Source organism: Ornithorhynchus anatinus, chromosome 7 (assembly GCF_004115215.2).
Source record: "Ornithorhynchus anatinus isolate Pmale09 chromosome 7, mOrnAna1.pri.v4, whole genome shotgun sequence".
NCBI lineage: Eukaryota > Metazoa > Chordata > Mammalia > Monotremata > Ornithorhynchidae > Ornithorhynchus > Ornithorhynchus anatinus.
In genome coordinates this window covers 6,495,536-6,512,288 of record NC_041734.1, presented here as the reverse complement: position 1 = coordinate 6,512,288, position 16,753 = coordinate 6,495,536, and the positions used below count along the sequence as shown (strand labels likewise).

General features: G+C 51.4%; 2 protein-coding genes across 6 annotated transcripts in view; one reads left to right on the top strand and one right to left on the bottom strand.

Moving 5' to 3' along the window:
- Window positions 1-8,415, top strand: part of CLVS1 (clavesin 1) — an 83,721-nt gene extending 75,306 nt beyond the window's left edge. Inside the window, exons 5-7 of the mRNA XM_029068307.2 lie at window positions 368-478; window positions 1,810-2,045; window positions 6,675-8,415. Coding sequence (XP_028924140.1) covers window positions 368-478; window positions 1,810-2,045; window positions 6,675-6,762 — 435 coding nt within the window. The 3' untranslated portion in view covers window positions 6,763-8,415. The remainder of the gene's footprint in view (window positions 1-367; window positions 479-1,809; window positions 2,046-6,674) is intronic.
- Window positions 8,416-9,929: 1,514 nt separating this feature from the next.
- ASPH (aspartate beta-hydroxylase) overlaps window positions 9,930-16,753 on the bottom strand; it is a 128,547-nt gene continuing 121,723 nt past the window's right edge. For all 5 annotated transcript variants that reach the window (XM_029069886.1, XM_029069883.1, XM_029069887.2 and 2 more), the window contains 3 exons: window positions 15,854-15,945; window positions 15,488-15,621; window positions 9,930-11,640 (listed from right to left, as the gene is read on the bottom strand). In XM_029069886.1, the coding sequence (XP_028925719.1) occupies window positions 11,490-11,640; window positions 15,488-15,621; window positions 15,854-15,945 (377 nt within the window). In that variant the 3' untranslated portion in view covers window positions 9,930-11,489. The remainder of the gene's footprint in view (window positions 11,641-15,487; window positions 15,622-15,853; window positions 15,946-16,753) is intronic.

The window sequence follows — 16,753 nt, the reverse complement described above, 5'->3', positions numbered from 1 at the left end:
GTTACATAAGACAAAGAAAAATTAGACTCAGACCCTCCTCGTCCAGGGGAGGGAGAGACGAAGAACCAAGGCAATAGAGGCAGCCCGCAGCTCTATTCATCCTTCTCTTTCAATCTGAGGAATCCCCCAAAGCGGGCTTGGGGAGGGAGGGCCGCGGGAGGTTGGCGGTGTGAGGAGGGAGGGAGGGAGGTCTAGCCTAATGGGAGTGGGGTGGGGGAGGGATAAGTGCCATTAGGGCCTAAACCACTGATTAAAAAGCAGGCGGGTTTGTTGGGCCGTGGTCCCGCTGGCTAACTGCCTGCCTGCCTCTCGGCCGAACCGAGTGTATATGTTCACTGGTCTCCGTTTCTCCCTTTTCCCCCCACAGGACAGCTTTCCCGCGCGGTTTGGAGGCGTCCATTTTGTCAACCAGCCCTGGTACATCCATGCCCTGTACACGCTAATCAAGCCGTTCCTCAAAGACAAGACACGGAAAAGGGTAAAGAAAAATGAATCCTTTATGAAGCTTAATAGCCTCAATAGTGGGTCCTGCTCTGTGTGTCTCATCATCGTTCTCTCCCCACTACCTTCCCTGTCTTTCTTTTACACACATGCGTGCTTTTTTACTGTTATCCCTCTATAGAGTGGTGGAGTCTCAGCTGGATTTTGTAAAAGTCCAGGATGCAATCAATAATTCAGCAGGACTAGGTTGTTTTTCAAGAGACAGTCACAAACTCGAGAAACTGGGATGGTTTGCAAATAAGCAGATGCCTATTTTTGGATAAATGTTTGCAGGAGTGGGAGCTAGCGGTTCGATCATGGACCATTCAGAGAGCGGGCGTTCGTTCCCAGCCGGGCTTCTTGTTAGTGTTCTGACCTCGGCCCCGCGGTGACATAAGCAGGGACAGATGAGGAGAGACTTTTTCCTGAGGACAGCTCCCTCCCGCTCCCCGGGAAGGACGAGCTGATGGGGGCTCTGGGGAGGTGCGGAGGGAATGGCTGGGAACAGAGAATACAGGGCCCCCAGCACAGGAGTAGCAGAGCCCCCGACCCAGCAGACAGGCTGGAATGGAGAGGCAGCTGTTGGCGGCTGGCCAGCCCTGTGGGATGTCACAGAGCCCAGACCGGCTCGGGAGCAAAGGAGGAATTCTGTCCCCAAACCCAGCTCGAGGTATGGAAATCACACTGCAGGAGTTTCATGTAGTAGCTCTAGTATTTATTGGAGGCTTACTGAGGGCCACTCACCATTTTAAGTTCAGCCTAAGCAGACAGGGAACGTGTCTACTGATTCTGTTCTATTGTACTCTCCGGAGTTCTTAGTAGAATGCTCTGCGTACAGCAAGTGTTTAGTAAATACTGTTGATCGATAGCATTCCGAGAGGGGGGTGTTGATGGTGGCTAAGAGGTCAAGGAGGATCAGTACAGAGAAGAGCTAGTCAGATCTCAGTGAAGTAGTGGGCGGGGGGGAGGTGTTGAAAATCTGACCGTAGAGAGTCAAAGAGAGAGTTTTTGGGGAGGAAATGAAGGCAGCCGGTGCATAAAAACCATCCAAGGAGATTGGGCAGGTTTGCGAGGCAGTAGTTGCCGGGTGCGGTGGGATCGGGAGAAGGGTTTTTTTGGTGTTTCAAGGTACCGGGGAAAGAGCCATCTGAAACGGAGAAGAGGGGTCTAGCTTGCCTCTTAAGACCAGGGGATCCTGATCCTCCACATCACAATAAATATTCTCTTCAGGGTCAAGCAGTGGACCGGCCCCTCCCAAAGGCCACATTGTGCGGTTTGGTTTGAGGGAGGCCTCAAATGCTCAGATGGTTGGTTATTGCTTCCCCGCAGATCTTCCTCCACGGAAACAATCTGAACAGCCTTCACCAGCTCATCCACCCCGAGTCCCTGCCCTCGGAGTTCGGAGGCACGCTCCCGCCCTACGACATGGGAACGTGGGCACGGACGTTGCTGGGTCCCGACTATAGTGACGAGAACGACTACACGCACACGGCCTACAACGCCATGCACGTGAAACACACGTCCTCCAACCTTGAGAGAGAGTGCTCACCCAAGCCCATGAAGAGGTGAGACCTGCAATCGGGCAGGGAGGGTTTGGGGACCCATTTAAATCCAAAAGAGGTGCTAGTTAATTTTTTTCAAGCAGGCAGGAAACAGCCCACTGCCCGAGATAGGCTACTCGCGTTAGGGGACGGCAGCAAGAGACCGGCGTCTGAGTTAGATTGCCAGTGCATGTGCTCACACACAGCAGAATGATATGGCCCAGCTCTCCCTCCCTCCCCAACCCTAGTAGCCCTGGCCAGGAGCATGGCCTGTGCCTGTGATGGGCTTGGTCCCCCTGGGACTTTTGTCTGCCCTTTGGTGGCACGTTGACCCAGCGGTGTGAGCAGTGGTAGCCCTGGCTGGTTGTCCTGGGGTGACGTTGGCCTGTGGATATGGATCGGGGTGGCTCTCCCTCCCAGCTGATGATGCGGGGCACGGAGTATGGCAGAGTGGAGATAGTAGCGTTGCACAGTTTCTTTCTTAAGGAGTTGAAGCTGCTGCTAGTTCTGAGGGACTTTTCCACGCACTTCCCCCTGGGGCCTATCTGCACAGCTGTGTTTCTTCCTCCTTTATACCTTTATTGGGGTACCTTAATACCTTGGCCCACAATCCCCACCTGGCCCCTTGTACTTTCTCTCTCCTCTCTTGTCCTCCCCACTGGCATCCATCAGGGGAGTGGAGAGAATAGAATTTGTTATTTTTGTCTAGGGCCTGCTATAGTTTTTTTAAAATGACTTGGATTTGTCACAGTAGGCTGCTTACCTTTCTTTGGTCTGTGAAAGTCCTCTCGATCAGAGGGGACTACTTTATGTACTTCACATTTCCCAATAAGGAGTAGGGAATGACTTACAGGCTTGTGTTTAACAAAAGCCTGGCTCAATTTTCTTTCGCTGAGCTTTCCCCAAGGGACCTGTGCTAGAGGTTAAAGGCTGGGCCTACACCCCCTGCCACTTTCAATCTACCAGGGGAGGCAGCTCCTAAAGTGATGGATGGACAGGAGGAAGAAGGGAAGCAGAAAGAGAGGTGAGGGCATGGACCAAAATGCTTCGGGTAGCTGTGTGTAGTTGGTGGGGAATCAGACACGGGGAGAGGAACCAAGGAAGGCTTCCTGAAGGAAGTGTGGTTTCAGAAGGGCTCTGAAGCCCGGAAGAGTGGTCTAGTATGATTCAAAGTGAGAGTGAGGCCCAGAGAGAAGGTTGGCTGGAGAGGAATGAGAGAAGAAGTAGTGGGGAGGGAGTGGGTTGGCTGTCTTAAAGTCAACTGGGTCAGGAGATTCTGCTTGATGCCAAATGGGATGAGCAAAAAGCAAGGGTTTGGAGGAGGGAGAAGTGTGCAGAAAAATGTTTTAGGGAAATGATCTGGGAAGCAGGGTAAAGGATGGCCTGGGAGGAGGGTGAAAATGGTACTCTGCTAAGCATGTACTCTGTGCCACGCACTGTGGTAATCGATTCAGATCAGACAGTCCCTATCCCACACAGGACTCCCAATCTTAGCAGTTGGGAGAACAGGTATTTAATCTCCATTTTCCAGACCAGGAAATTGAAGCATAGAGAAGTTTAGTCCAGTGGTGGCAGCGGAATTAGAACTCTGGTGTCCTGAGTCCTGCCTCCTTAGAAGGCTTCTCTGATGGGTAATGGGAGGAGTTAAGGTGGGCTAGGTGGAAGGACAGGGCAAAAGCTGGGTCAGCTCCAGGTCCCCCAACCCTAGAGTCCTTTAAGGAAAAGAGGGCATTTCAGTGTTTGGGTTTTCTGGGCTGGTATGCTGCTCCCAACCTGCAATATTTGCATACATTCCCCACTAATGGGGTAAGCAAACAAACAGAGGTAGGAGGGTAGGGTGGGAAGGGGAGGAGGGAGTTGAGGCATTCTGGCACAAAGCCCTTCCTGGACTCTGGGCAGAGGCGGCTCAGCAGTTCTGCTAAATGTGATCAGCAAACAGTTTCAGGGGAGGTTATCTCCTAACCAATTGGCCAACAGACCTTTTTGGCCTTTTGCGCCACTGTGGGATTAAACTCAACCCTCCACGGTGGCCGGGGCCGGCCCTGATTAGTGGGGATGTGAAAAGGCCTTGGATATAGCTACATTTTCTTCTAAAACAAACTCCTGCTTGTCTGACCTGGCAGAAGGGTACAGAGTGGAGCTTATTAAAAAAGTAGTGCTATGGGGTGGAAAGAGCATGATCATGAGTCAGAGGACCCGGGTTCTATTCCTGGCTTCACCACTTGTCTGCTGTGTGATCTTGGGCAAATCTCTAACTTCTCCTGACCTCTGTTTCCTCATCTGTAAAATGGAGATTCAATTCCTGTTAAGGTAGAACGAGAATTAATCATATTTTTTGAACACTTTGCTTGGGCCGAGCACTTTACTAAGCAGTTGGGAGAGTACAATTTAATGGGTTAGTAGACTCGTTCCCTGCCCACAAGGAAAAGGCCTACCCCAGCAATTAGTATAGGGCCTGGCACGTAGTATGTGATTAACAAAACAAACAAAAGACAAACCAAAAAAACCAAGGAAGTTTGTGTAGATGGGGAGACAGGTGTTAAAATAAATAAGTGCTGTGGGGCTGAGGGTGGGGTGAATAAAGGGTACAAATCCAAATGCAAGGGTGCCACAGAAAGGAGGAGGAATAGGAGAAAGGAGGGTTTCTCATTACTTGGGGAAGGCCTCTCGGAGTAGATGTGATTTTAATAAGGCTTTGAAGGTGGTGAGAGTGGTGGTCTCTCAGATGTGAAGGGGAGGGGAGGGAGTTCCAGGGCAGATGAGGTCAAGAGGTGGCAGCGAGATAGAAGACCTCAAGGCACAATGAATAAGTTGGTGTTAGAGAAGTGAAGTGTGCAGCTGGGTTGTAGTAGGAAATCAGTGAGATTAGATAGGAGGGGGCAAGCTGATTGAGTGCTTCAAAGCCAATGGCAAGGAGTTTCTGTTTGATGTAGATGTGGCTGGGCACAACCATTGGAGGTTATTGAGGTTTGGGGAACCATGGACTGAATTTGTAGAAAAATGATCCAGGCAGCAGATTAAAATATGGATTTAAGGTGAGAGACGAGTTGAGGTTACCGCCAGTGTTATAGGCTAGTGAGATGAGAGGATGGAGGTGCTGTCTAAGGTGAAAGAAAGTCACAGGGAGGACGGGATTTGGGTGGGAAGGTGAGGAGTTCTGTTTTGCACGTTGGAAGTGTTGGCAGGACATCCAAATAGAGATGACTTGAAGGCAAGAGGAAATACGAGATTGCAGAGAAGGAGAGAGATCAGGAAACTCCTGTTCTGTCTGCTCAAGTTCTCTTTCCACCGGGCTCCCACCTGTGTCGAGGGTGAACAGCAGCCCTCTTAACAGCTAATCAGTCCAGTGTTTCCTCACCCCTTGCTGAGGGAACTCCTTTTTCCATCTATGCTCAAAGAGGAGGAGGGTTTGGGCCATCACCTCTGAGCCCCACAGTTGGAAACTGAAAGAAAAAAAAGGAATCAAGTTCAGTTATTAAAAGGGAGACCAAGCTGGCCATGATCCTAGACCGCAGAGACTCCAAAGGTCCCCTTTCAGAGGGGACGGGCGCACCACTGGAGCCCCTCTAGAAAGGTCCAGAGGGAACCTCCGGCTTCACTACAATAGACGATGCAAGGAGTGAAGGAAAAGTCAAGAAAATTCCATCTGGAATTCTGGCAGCAGTCTGCCCCTGCCTCAGTGATTCTCAGGCCAAGCAAGCTGGCCAGGATGTGGCTTGGCAGAGTTAGGCTGCGATAACAAGGTTGCCCCGGTGCTTTTACATATTGGAGAAACAAAAGGAGGAAAGGACAGTTGTCTGTCAGAATCTTAGGTGGGATTTTCTTAGGTTTTCCTTCACTCCTAACATCTACTATTCTAGTGAATCCAAAGGTTCCTTCTGTTTCCAGGGCTGCTCCACCAACGGTCAGCCAAGCTCCTTGGTTTCTAGACACATGGTCCTGAGCTTATCACCCAGCCTGAGCTCAATTTCTCTCTCCCCAGACCAGACAAATGATCTCAACCGAGATTACCTCTGCCCCCCCCCCCCCCCCCCGCCAGGGACTGAGCAGATTTGCTCTGAGGTCCTTATCGTCCTCCCCACCGCCTCCAATCTGGCCAACACCCCATCCTAAGCCGAGGCCATGCAGCGGCCGGGACACCAGGCCCTGCTGGGGTGGGGTCTTGATCTGGGAGTGCAGAAGACTGGCCGCCACCTCGGTGGTCTTTCAGGACCTGTGTTTCTGCAGTTCCGGGGGGCAACCACCCATTTCTGGCTGAGGCCCCAGTCGCCATTAAGTAAGGTCCGTGGGGGCCGAGTGAGAGGCAGGGTAGGACATGGACAGCACACTGTGCGAGAGGGAAATAGATGTCTCCCACTGGCCACGGGGGCCAGTGACATCAGGTAAGCTGAGAACACTGCTTCAATCTCACAATTCTCATTGACGACAAGAGGGAAGAGCAGCCTTACCTTAATGCTAAAGGAGAAAACCGGGAACTGCAGCTTCTTTTCCCAAACTTCAGGAATCAGAGTAAGCCCACCTCCCGCTGCCATATCTTGCTTTCTGACAATCCTCGGATGCTGCACTGCCCGTGGTCACCTGTGTGTGGCTGGACCCAGAACTAAATGGATCCTACAGTCTAGCATGCATATGTACGTGTGTCTGTGCTTTCAGGTCTCAGTCTGTGGTGGAAGCGGGCACCCTGAAACCTGAGGAGAAGGGCGAGAACGAGAACACTCAGCCTCTCCTGGCTCTGGACTGAATTCCAGGTCGCCTGCGTCCCAGATTCGAGCAGCGGCAGGGTGCGACGGAGCGGCCCTTGCAGCCTGCTTGACCGAGGTCCTCTACGGCTCCAGAGCCACATCTGGAGTCCCCGGCTCCATCTATTTGGGCAGCCAAAGCTCCGCCGAGACTGGAGGGCCCAGGTTTCTTTCCTTGTGTGCGGGCGGGAAACACCGCTGAAGAAAGTCACCTGTGGACGTAAGGCTTTCTTCTGTTTTTTTCCCTTCAGATTTATGGCATTAAGAGGACGGACACGGGCAGGACTTAAACTCTTTGTTCACACACACAAAATGACTGAAGAGAGGAGGATTTAAATTCTTTGTATACATACACACACGCATACCATTAGACAGGGATCCCCACTACATTTGCAAAATTGAGATGAAGTGCATTTTCAAGTAAAGTATATCAATTTGTGCAGAGCCAACATCAGAGCTATCTACTGTGAAGCCTCAAGACAGGAATAGCTTCAGAAATTTCCCTTTTTTTTTTTTAAAACATCACCAGCATCAGCAGGTTCAGCCCAAGAGCTTGTAAGCCTGCTTATCTCAACAACACCCTGCAACCATGATTCCTCCCCCACCCCACCCCACCCTGAGCGAACCACCGGCCACCCACCGTGTGGATGGAAGACACCCACAAGCTGCAACGCAATGATTTCGCTTCAGCGCTGTGATGATTTTCCTCCCCGGGCGGCGGTGGAGGGGCCCAGTGGTTCCTCCTGGTCACTCTGGCCAACTGAGGCATCACTGAGCCTGTCAATCCTCTTCCGTCCCACAACCAGTCCGCCGGGGTCTGGGCCGGCTGGGGGAGCCCAGACCATGACCCACCTCACGGCGGCTGAGAACCGGAAAACGGGACTGAAAAGCCAAAGATCATTTAATTTCTTTACCTGCTTGACTTGCCGGCAGAGTCCTCTCCTTCAAGTGGAAAGGGCCACGCAATGCAGAAAAAACCGTAAGAAATCATTGTGCCATAAATGTTCCCATAAGCTAGATGGGCAGTTTTTATGCCTCTTTCCTCCCAATGGCACTGTGCAGGTTGCCAGCCATACAGCGGGTCGTGGTGCTCGTGGATGTACTGGATGCCAACCATTGCAGCTCAGCAGAGGGAGCAGAAGGAGAGGGTGTGCACTGACCAGGGCGGCCCCCGATTAGCAAATGTGGATGGATATTAACCACGGTTAACATCCATCACTTGCTGCACATCTGCCTTATGAGGTAGAGGCACAGGGTCACTCAGTTTTTAATAGATGGGGCCATTTGGGAAGCTGGAGGTTCTGGACAGGTATAAGGGTCCAGACTTCTGCATCCAGTCAGAACGCTGGGGCTACTAGGACAAGGCCCCGACCTCCAGCCACCTGTGGAAAGCCCTGTTCCCCCCAATCCCAGGACTTGGATGGTCATGTGACATGGCCCTTGACTCCCCCAGACTCGTAACATGAATGTAAGACGGTGGCCCTCCACGTGCACTGCATCATTTGACGTTTCTCTCCCTGTTCGCCGTACAGTTACAAGAAGCCAAATCCAATCAATACTGGAAGAGACAAATGTTACCAAACTCCTTGGCCTTGAGTTGGACTGTCCTTCTCCGTCTCATTCACTCCCTGTTAAATAAATACTGAAGGACAAAACGCCCTTTTCCCGACCTGGCATTTTCTTTCAGATCTGGGTTGGTTGGAGAAGCTCTTTTTGATCTCTTGAAAAATCACAGGGGGCTCACTCGTGACAACACTCAGGGGCACCCAAAAGCTGTGTCACACTTTTTTTTTTAATGGCAATAATAATGTTGGTATTTGTTAAGCGCTTACTATGTGCAGAGCACTGTTCTAAGCGCTAGGGTAGACACAGGGGAAGCAGGATTTCCCACGGGGGCTCACAGTCTTAAACCCCATTTTACAGATGAGGTAAATGAGGCACAGAGAAGTTAAGTGACTTGCGCACAGTCACACAACTGACAAGTGGCAGAGCTGGGATTTGAACTCATGACCTCTGATTCCAAAGCCCGTGCTCTTTCCAAGCCCTTATTATGTGCCAGGCACTATACTAAGTGCTAGGATAGCTACGAGCTAATCAGGGGCTCACAGTCTTAATCCTCATTTTACAGAGTAGGTAACAGGCACAGAGAAACGAAGTGACCTGGCCAAGACCACACAGCAGACAAGTGACCCAGGTCCTTCTGACTCCCAGGCCTAGGTTCTGTCCATTAGGCCATGCTGCTTCTATAACCCACCTAGGAGTGGGCAGCGAGTGAATTTTGAGGGTGACAAGCCTCCCTCCTCACTTGCGGTTGACAAGGACAGGCTTTGGGCTGTCTGAATTTAGGTACTGCCAGAAATAGAAAACTTGCCAGGGTACAAGGGTCTGTAGCCACTGGAAGGAGCTGGACCCACCTACCTGTTGCAGAGGTTTCTTGGTGAGAGAAATAAACAAATACAGGTCATATAACACTCTGGGTCATAGAGCGGATTGAGGAGCAGCGTGGCTTAGTAGAAAGGACTTGGGCCTTCTGGGTCACCCTGGGCAAGTTGAACTTCCCCGTGCCTCAGTTTCCTCATCTGTAAATTGGGGATTCAATGCCTGTTCTCGCTATTTAGACTGTGATCCCCGTATGCGGAACAGCACTTAGAATAGTGCTCGACCCCCAGTAAGCGCTTAAGACATACCATAATAGCCACAAAAAAGAGGAGCTCCAGGAAGAAACCTCTGGGGAAGTGACTTTCTTGTGCTTCAGAGAGCCTTGCTCGGCACCCAAAAGAGACACCACTGATGATAGCGAACTGCAGTTCCGACTTCACTGGGCACCCACTAACCATGCCGGCACCTCCTGGGGATGGCGGGAGGACAAAAATGAGATCAGTAAAGGGAAAGAAATTTGGGAAATAAACCCACTAAATGAAACTCAGGGTTTGTAGCACCTGGCTTTTGCCTCCTCAGTTCCCAATTCTTACGAAGCTTCTGCTCTGAGGGAACTGGCTCCTTTCTTGATTGCTGTGCTGCATCATGCTGGTCTATTCTTGGCAGCTGGTCCCCAGGGTGGGCTGGGACACAGCAACCCATCTCCTCCTCCTCCTCCCATTTTTAACATGCTCGGTGAACATGTAAACAGAGTCAAGTCAGATGCAATATTCAAGAACGGCAACGGGAATCCAAAGAAAAGAGCTAGAAAATTCCAGACTTGTTTATTGAAATAACTTTCCATTTTCAACACTTCAAAAAACTCATCAATAATTCATCAGCTTTAGGTTCTATCCTCAGAGCCCCATGATTTGTGGGAACCTCATTTATCAAGCTGCCTGGGACACACTGTGTGACTACTGCCTAGAAATACCGTGACCCACTGGAATTGGAAGGGATTATGTCTTGGGATTTCCCAATGAGGCAGTTAGGGCAGCGCATTTCCAGTAACGGGAATCGTGCTTTCCCTCTTGCTGGAGGAGCTCTTTCAGAAGCCTTTGTTCATAGTGGAACTCACCAAGGGACCAGCACAGTGCAAGAGCCAGTGGAACTGCACTGTTCAGCGAATGCGTTCCTAACCGTGCCCCGGCTTAGGGGAGAACAGAATGCTTTGCTGCGCTGATACTGTGGCTCTGAATGTGAATGACTTAATCCTCTCTGGAAAAAAATTTGAATTGTCAGTGGAGACTGATATTAACGAGGGCTCCTTCCTTGAAGAGAACTCAACAACCGCTTCCTCTATTGGCTGTTTTCTGGCCAAATGTAATGTGTTGGCAAGAGGTGAGATCTTTCAGGGAAGAGGGAGAGGTCACCTCTCCGAGAGGAGAAGGTTCACAGTGTATTTCAATTTGCCTCAACTGCCCCCGTATCTTAATCTACCCCTACAAGAAGGGCAGTTCCTGGTTGTGCTTGGGCATGCAGTGGATCAAGGAGGACAGCTGTGAGCTGACTCTCCCCGGAGGGACCTTTTGCAGTAGGCTTAAGGAGGCATGATAAGGAGATTTGATTTTCAATAAATCTTGGTCATTACTAAGTGGGGTTGGGACTCAATTGCTGATTATTTTCCAGGAGGGATTGGGGAAGGGCAGGGAACACGAGCCCTTCCACCATCCGCCTGGAGATTGACGGTGGGAGACCCTAGGCTACAAGGTATAAGGGAGCAAGAGCTCCAGCCAGAGTGCTTCACATCCCCCACTGCCCAAAGAAGACCCAACCACATCTTTCCTGCAGGGGATAGAAGACCCAAAGGGACTAGTTGGGAGGAGAAAAGCCACAGCTTATCTGTGTGCCAGAGCCAACAGCTGGAGGTTCATGGCACTCCATGCTTTCTCTGTGAAAATGACCCAAAGCCAGAAGTAGTGGTTCATGGTAAAGATCAAAGGTGCAATAGAAAAATACAATCAGGTACAAAAATTACAAAATAAAACCATCTATTCACAATATCTGCATTTCCCTCTCCACGCACACTGGTTGGTATCGACAGAAGTACCTTTTCCCGATGAGAAATCTTTGGCTGGCAAGGCAGACGATCCGGTGCCCCATCGGCGCTGACTCGGGTGCGATAGGGCCGGACTCCTCCCCAGAGCCCGAAGCAGGCAGAAGTTTGGGGTGGGGCCCCGGCGCTTCTGCGAGCTGGGCGGTCCTCGCGCCACAAGTCTGATGAGGCAGAGGGGCCCGTGGGCTTGTCGACTGCCGGGCACGCGGGGGGGGGGCATCGACTGGCCAATGGGCGCGGGCCCCCGAATCCCGGTTAAATGGCGGGGAGGCTGTGGCGCTGCTGGGGCGTCAGCTCCGGGTGCCACACGTCCACGATGAGGATCAGGCGCAGCGACGTGGCCTCCTGCCACACTTCGTGCTCGAAGGAGTCATCGAAGATCAGCACCTTCCCTTCTGCCCACGTTCTACGACCAGAGAATGCCTGCGTTATTTTGCCCAGCAGATAGGATGGGACTGACTGGTTGGAACGTCGCCACCAGGGAGACCAAGTAAGCTTCCCCATGCATGCGTGTACACACACACACACACACACACACACACGTGTCTGTCTGTGTATTCAGTAGACAGTATGCGCCTCAAGGACAGGGAGTCCATCCTTCGAGAAACATTCCATGGTGGGCCCCACCACGGTTCTACCCTCCTCCTCCCCGCCTCGACCCTCCCACCGCCCCACACCCAGGGTCCACACAGTAAAGGGTTGACAGTGCAGAGACAGGTCTCTGCCATGGGAATGGGTCGCTGCTTTACACAACAAAGAGGGAAGAGTCATAAACATGTCAAAGATCCATTATCTCCCTGTGGGATTAAAAATAAAAGTCATCATTTGAATGCAAATCAATATTTCCCAGACCACTTAATTCTTACTTTGTGAGAAAAGCCTCACAAAATATGATGAGTTTACCTTCAAATGATGGCAGGGGGGAGGTGGGGAGCTGGGGCAGACAGAGGGGTAGAGGTAAGGACGAACAAGCAGTCTGGTCTGCCCCTTCTGTGTACAATTTTTGAGACATGTACCCCAAACGAGCTTCGAAATCCCACTGGCTCTTGAGCAGGACTCTGGTCACGAGAGAGATCTTGTGGCTGGAACTTCACACCCGGTCAGGGGTCACGGAAGGCCAGCCCAGTCTCCCCACGCAAATCATACCATAACTCTCTGCTCTGAGCTGGAGCCACCGGGTAGGCTCCCACTGGCTAGGAATGAACACCAGCATCATGACTAATAGTGATATAATGATGATATTACATAATTAGCAACTGTAATTTGGGTGGTTAATTAGAAATTCATGTGACTAATGATAATAACGACACCCAGGTGCTGCTAGAGTTTACCTCCAAGGAGCTCAAAGCACTTTCCAGACTCTCATCTGCCCTTCTCTCACTGAGCTGCGGTAGGTGTTGGGACTTCCATTTTAGAGAGCGGGAAACTGAGTCCCAGAAGGGCTCAGGGAGTGACCCAAGAACACAATGGATCATGGGAGAGTTTGGAAGAGAAAGCAGCATTCTTCCAATCTCACTCACTGCTCTCCTCTCCCTGAGCTGCTTATTCCTGGGAAGGCTTCTTGATGGCGGAGGGACCCCGAGAGACGGCCCGAAGACATTCAACGAGTCCAAGTAAAGCACACCGAGCACCCTTCTGAGCAATGGCTGAACATTTCCTGCCCGATTAAGTCCCCTGAAAGGTCAGATCTCCGGCCTCAGTTCCACGGGACACCCTAAATTATACTGTTTTGGTGATGGTTACTGCAGGAAGTGCCATTTTGGGGCCACCGATCAATCGATGGTATTTATTGAGCACTTAGAGTGTGCACAACAGTGTACTAAGCACTTGGGAGAGTATAATGTAACAGAGTTCGGGGACACTTTCCCTGCCCACAGCAAGCTTACAGTCTACCAAGATCTATTTGTGTTGTGTGTCTGCCAGTGTGAGCATGCACCTCTCTCCCATCACAAAAATAGTATGGCGTCATGCACTTGGAGAGGCCTGTGTTTGGTAGGGAGGTGTGAGGATGACCTCTTGGGCTCTTGCCTGCGTAGGGTTCCGATGGCCTCCCCCTTGGCTATAATAATGGGAAAGGCCAACTCTCGGTAAGAAGAGAAAGCGTTTCGGGGCTGGGATGCCATCCCGCTAAAGAGACGGAACAAGATCTCAGCGAGCTGATCGGAGCATTGACTGCAGAGAAGGCAAAGTGTTTTAACTTCCCGATGACCGCTTTTTACTGAGCCACTGTCTCTGGGAGATAGTGAAGCAGAAGATAGAGAAGCAGGGTGGCATACTGGAAAGAGCATGGGCATTGGGACTCAGAGGTGGTGGGTTCTAATCCCGGCTCCGCCACTGATCAGCTATGTGACTTTGGGCAAGTCACTTGACTTCTCTGTGCCTCATTCACCTCATCTGTAAAATGGGGATAAAGACTGTGAGCCCAGTGTGGGGCAACCTGATTACCTTGTATCTACCCCAGCACTTAGAAAGCGCTTAACAAATGCCATTATCATTATTATTATTATTATTGTGGAGGATCCCTAGCCTCTGCTGACCCTTGCTGAAATATCGGGGACCAGAGGCTCACCAGGGACAACCAATGAGTGGACATGAGGTGACCCAAGGGAAAAGACTTTCCCCGCCCACCAAATGCTCCATCTGTTTTTCATTAAATGAGTACCCCAGGATCCTGAATTTGGGAGATTTGCTCTGTTTTTATAACAGACCCTAGAAAATACCTCCTCCCATCCTGCTGCAAATGTCAAGCTACTGAGTAATGAGAGATTATTGGAGATTCTTTTATCAAACCAATAGTTCAAGTCTTCTTGCAATCCCTTTAGCTGAGATGGAGAAATGCATACAACACACTTGGGTGTCTGATGAGAAAGCCGGTAATAACTGAAGTAAAAACGAACAACTTTCTCTATCCACTGGTCCTATGCCCACATCACTTGCCTCCTTGCCAAATCCCATTTGGGCCTGATTTTGTTCACCAAGAAATCCTCTAGACCATGAGCTTGTTATGGGCAGGGAATGTGTCTGTTTGTTGTCATATTGTACTCTGCCAAGTGCTGAGTACAGTGTTTTGCACATAGTAAGCACTCAATAAATAAGACTGAATGAATGCTAGAGTGCTCATACCCCGTGTCCTCTTTTGAAGGGAGCAATCTCTTACTTAAGCGATAGGCAACAGAAGTGATATTTCTACTTAATGGTGATATACGTTAAGCTCTCCCTCTGTGCCAACCGCTAGGGTAGATGCATCTTCCCCACTGCTACTACAGAGGTGGCTGGTAGGTCCCGTGCAGCTGGGTGGGGTCGTAAATGGGCCTCCCAAGAATGCAGGCCCAGATAGCAGGTGATCCTGGCTTCCAGAACTCGAGGCCCCTTGGAGGTTGCCTGCCAGTCACCCCAGTACCCGGGCCCTCTGGCCCCCTGTTGAGAAAGCAGATCCCCTGAAAAGATCCTGGGCCACTCGGGTGCCACCTGCTAGAATGGGCATAGCCCAGCCAGGAGCCTTGGCTGCTGAAGAAACAGCAGGCAGGTGAGTAATACCCGCAAGCCACGATGCACAGATGGTGACAAATGACTTTCTATTACGGAGTACACACGGGTGTGTGGCCTTCCACGGACTCAATTCTCTCCCGGGGGAGAGTTCCGGTCCAGCTTCCACCGCCCCACCTCAGCTCACGTGATAACACACCCCTCTCATGTCAGGGCTGATATTCAACCTCATTGAGCAGCTGGCGAGATTCTTCTCACCAATTAAGAACCAGTGACTTGTGTGAGCCTGATTAGTCCACTTACGGATTATTCTTAATAATCATCTAATAAAGAATCGTAACCCAGTGGGAACACAATCAAAATAAACAAACTTGGGGGTAGAGAGCAAGTGGAGGGGTGGAGGTATAAGGGCAAGAGAGAGAGGAAGTGGAGGGGAGAGAAGAAGGAAGTGAATGGGGAAGAGGAGGGAGAAGAGAAGGAAGAGGACAAATGTTTGTGCCTGTTAGCTTCCCGGAGAGGAAGCTCCAAGTGCCTCGGGGAACACATGACAACATCCTCCTCACTGAAATTATAGGAAAAAGCGAGACAAGCGACGGGAGGAAAAACGATTGCTTAATCTGTCCTGGGAGCCCCGGGAACACGGGCCCAACCTCTGGTCAGGATGCCGCCCCCGGGCTCTGCCAGTAGCCGAGCCCAGCAAACCCCACCCCCAGCTCCAGCCTAGCCAGCGGCCCGTCTCCAGGACCAGGCAGGGGCCGCAAACCTACGTGGTGTCCTGGGCGCATCGCAGCCTGCAGCCTTGTTCGGGCACCACCAGGCCCAGGTGCATCCGCAGCCGGCAGTTGGTGGGGCCAGTGTGAGGCCAGACGTGGGTCCCGGGGTGCATCACAGAGTACTTGATCTGAAGTTGGGAGGGTAGTCGGGGGGGGGGGGGGGGGGGGAGAGAGAGGGAGACACGGCATCAGTAGGGAGCTTCCGTGCAGACGGGTCCGTGTGTCGGCCTCACCACCGGATGCTGTACCGATGTGTTGAGGGAAGGACAGGGCCGAGGTCTCTGCCGTTCCAACTCAGGCACAATGTACCTGTTCCCCCTTCTCCCCTCCTACTCCTCCCCGTCCCCTCACCCTCCGTACCTGCCCCCGCCTGCAGCCCGTCGTCTCCGGGAACCTGTCAAGTAACGCGCACGTCCTGGGAACGCTCTTGCAAGCATTTTCGTTCTTCCGGCCTGGGAGAGCAAAGGCGAGACAGCGGTTAAGGGAGCCAACAGGCTCCCCTGACGGCTGTGAAGCATCACCCCCGCTTTCCGGATGAAGAGCCTGAGACAAAGACGGGAAGGTTGTCCCCGGGCCTGGCCACGGGAGGTGGCTCCCTGGCCTCTGGTGGGGAGTGTGGGGACCCCTGGGCCAGTTACTGGTTTTAGCCTCATTGTTCCCCCAGTCACAGATCCCCTACTCTGCCTCTACCTGGGAGGGATCTCTAAGTCCTCCCAACATCGACCATTTCCCATGTTCACCTCTCAATCTCACCAGCTCGCCACTTGGCTCAGATGGAGGTCAAGCTGCCTCCCTGTCTTTTTCTTTCACCAACAACCCGAAATGGAATAACAATCATTCCTCTCAACTGTATGCTCTTTCTAGGTAGGGAATGTGTCTGTCAACTCTGTTGTATCGTCTCTCCCAAAAGCCTAGTACAATGCTCTGCACGCAGTCAACTCTCAATAAATACTATCGATCTATTTTTTACTGGTTTTTGTTGGGTACTTTTTTCACATCAGTGATCTTCTTTTCTCCTTACAAGTAGTATTACCTCTCACAAGTATTAATCTCATTTTGCAGAGGAGGAAACTGAGGCTCAGAGAAGTTAAGGGAATTGTCTAAGATTACACAGCGGGTCAGGTGCAGAGTTGGGAGTGGAGCCTGAGTCTCCTGACTCCCACACAGCCTCATGCTCTTTCCACCAGGCCAAGCTGCCTCCTGACATCTGATGTAAGTGGTGATGAAAGGAGAGGGAAGAAATAGGCCCTGGGAAGTAAA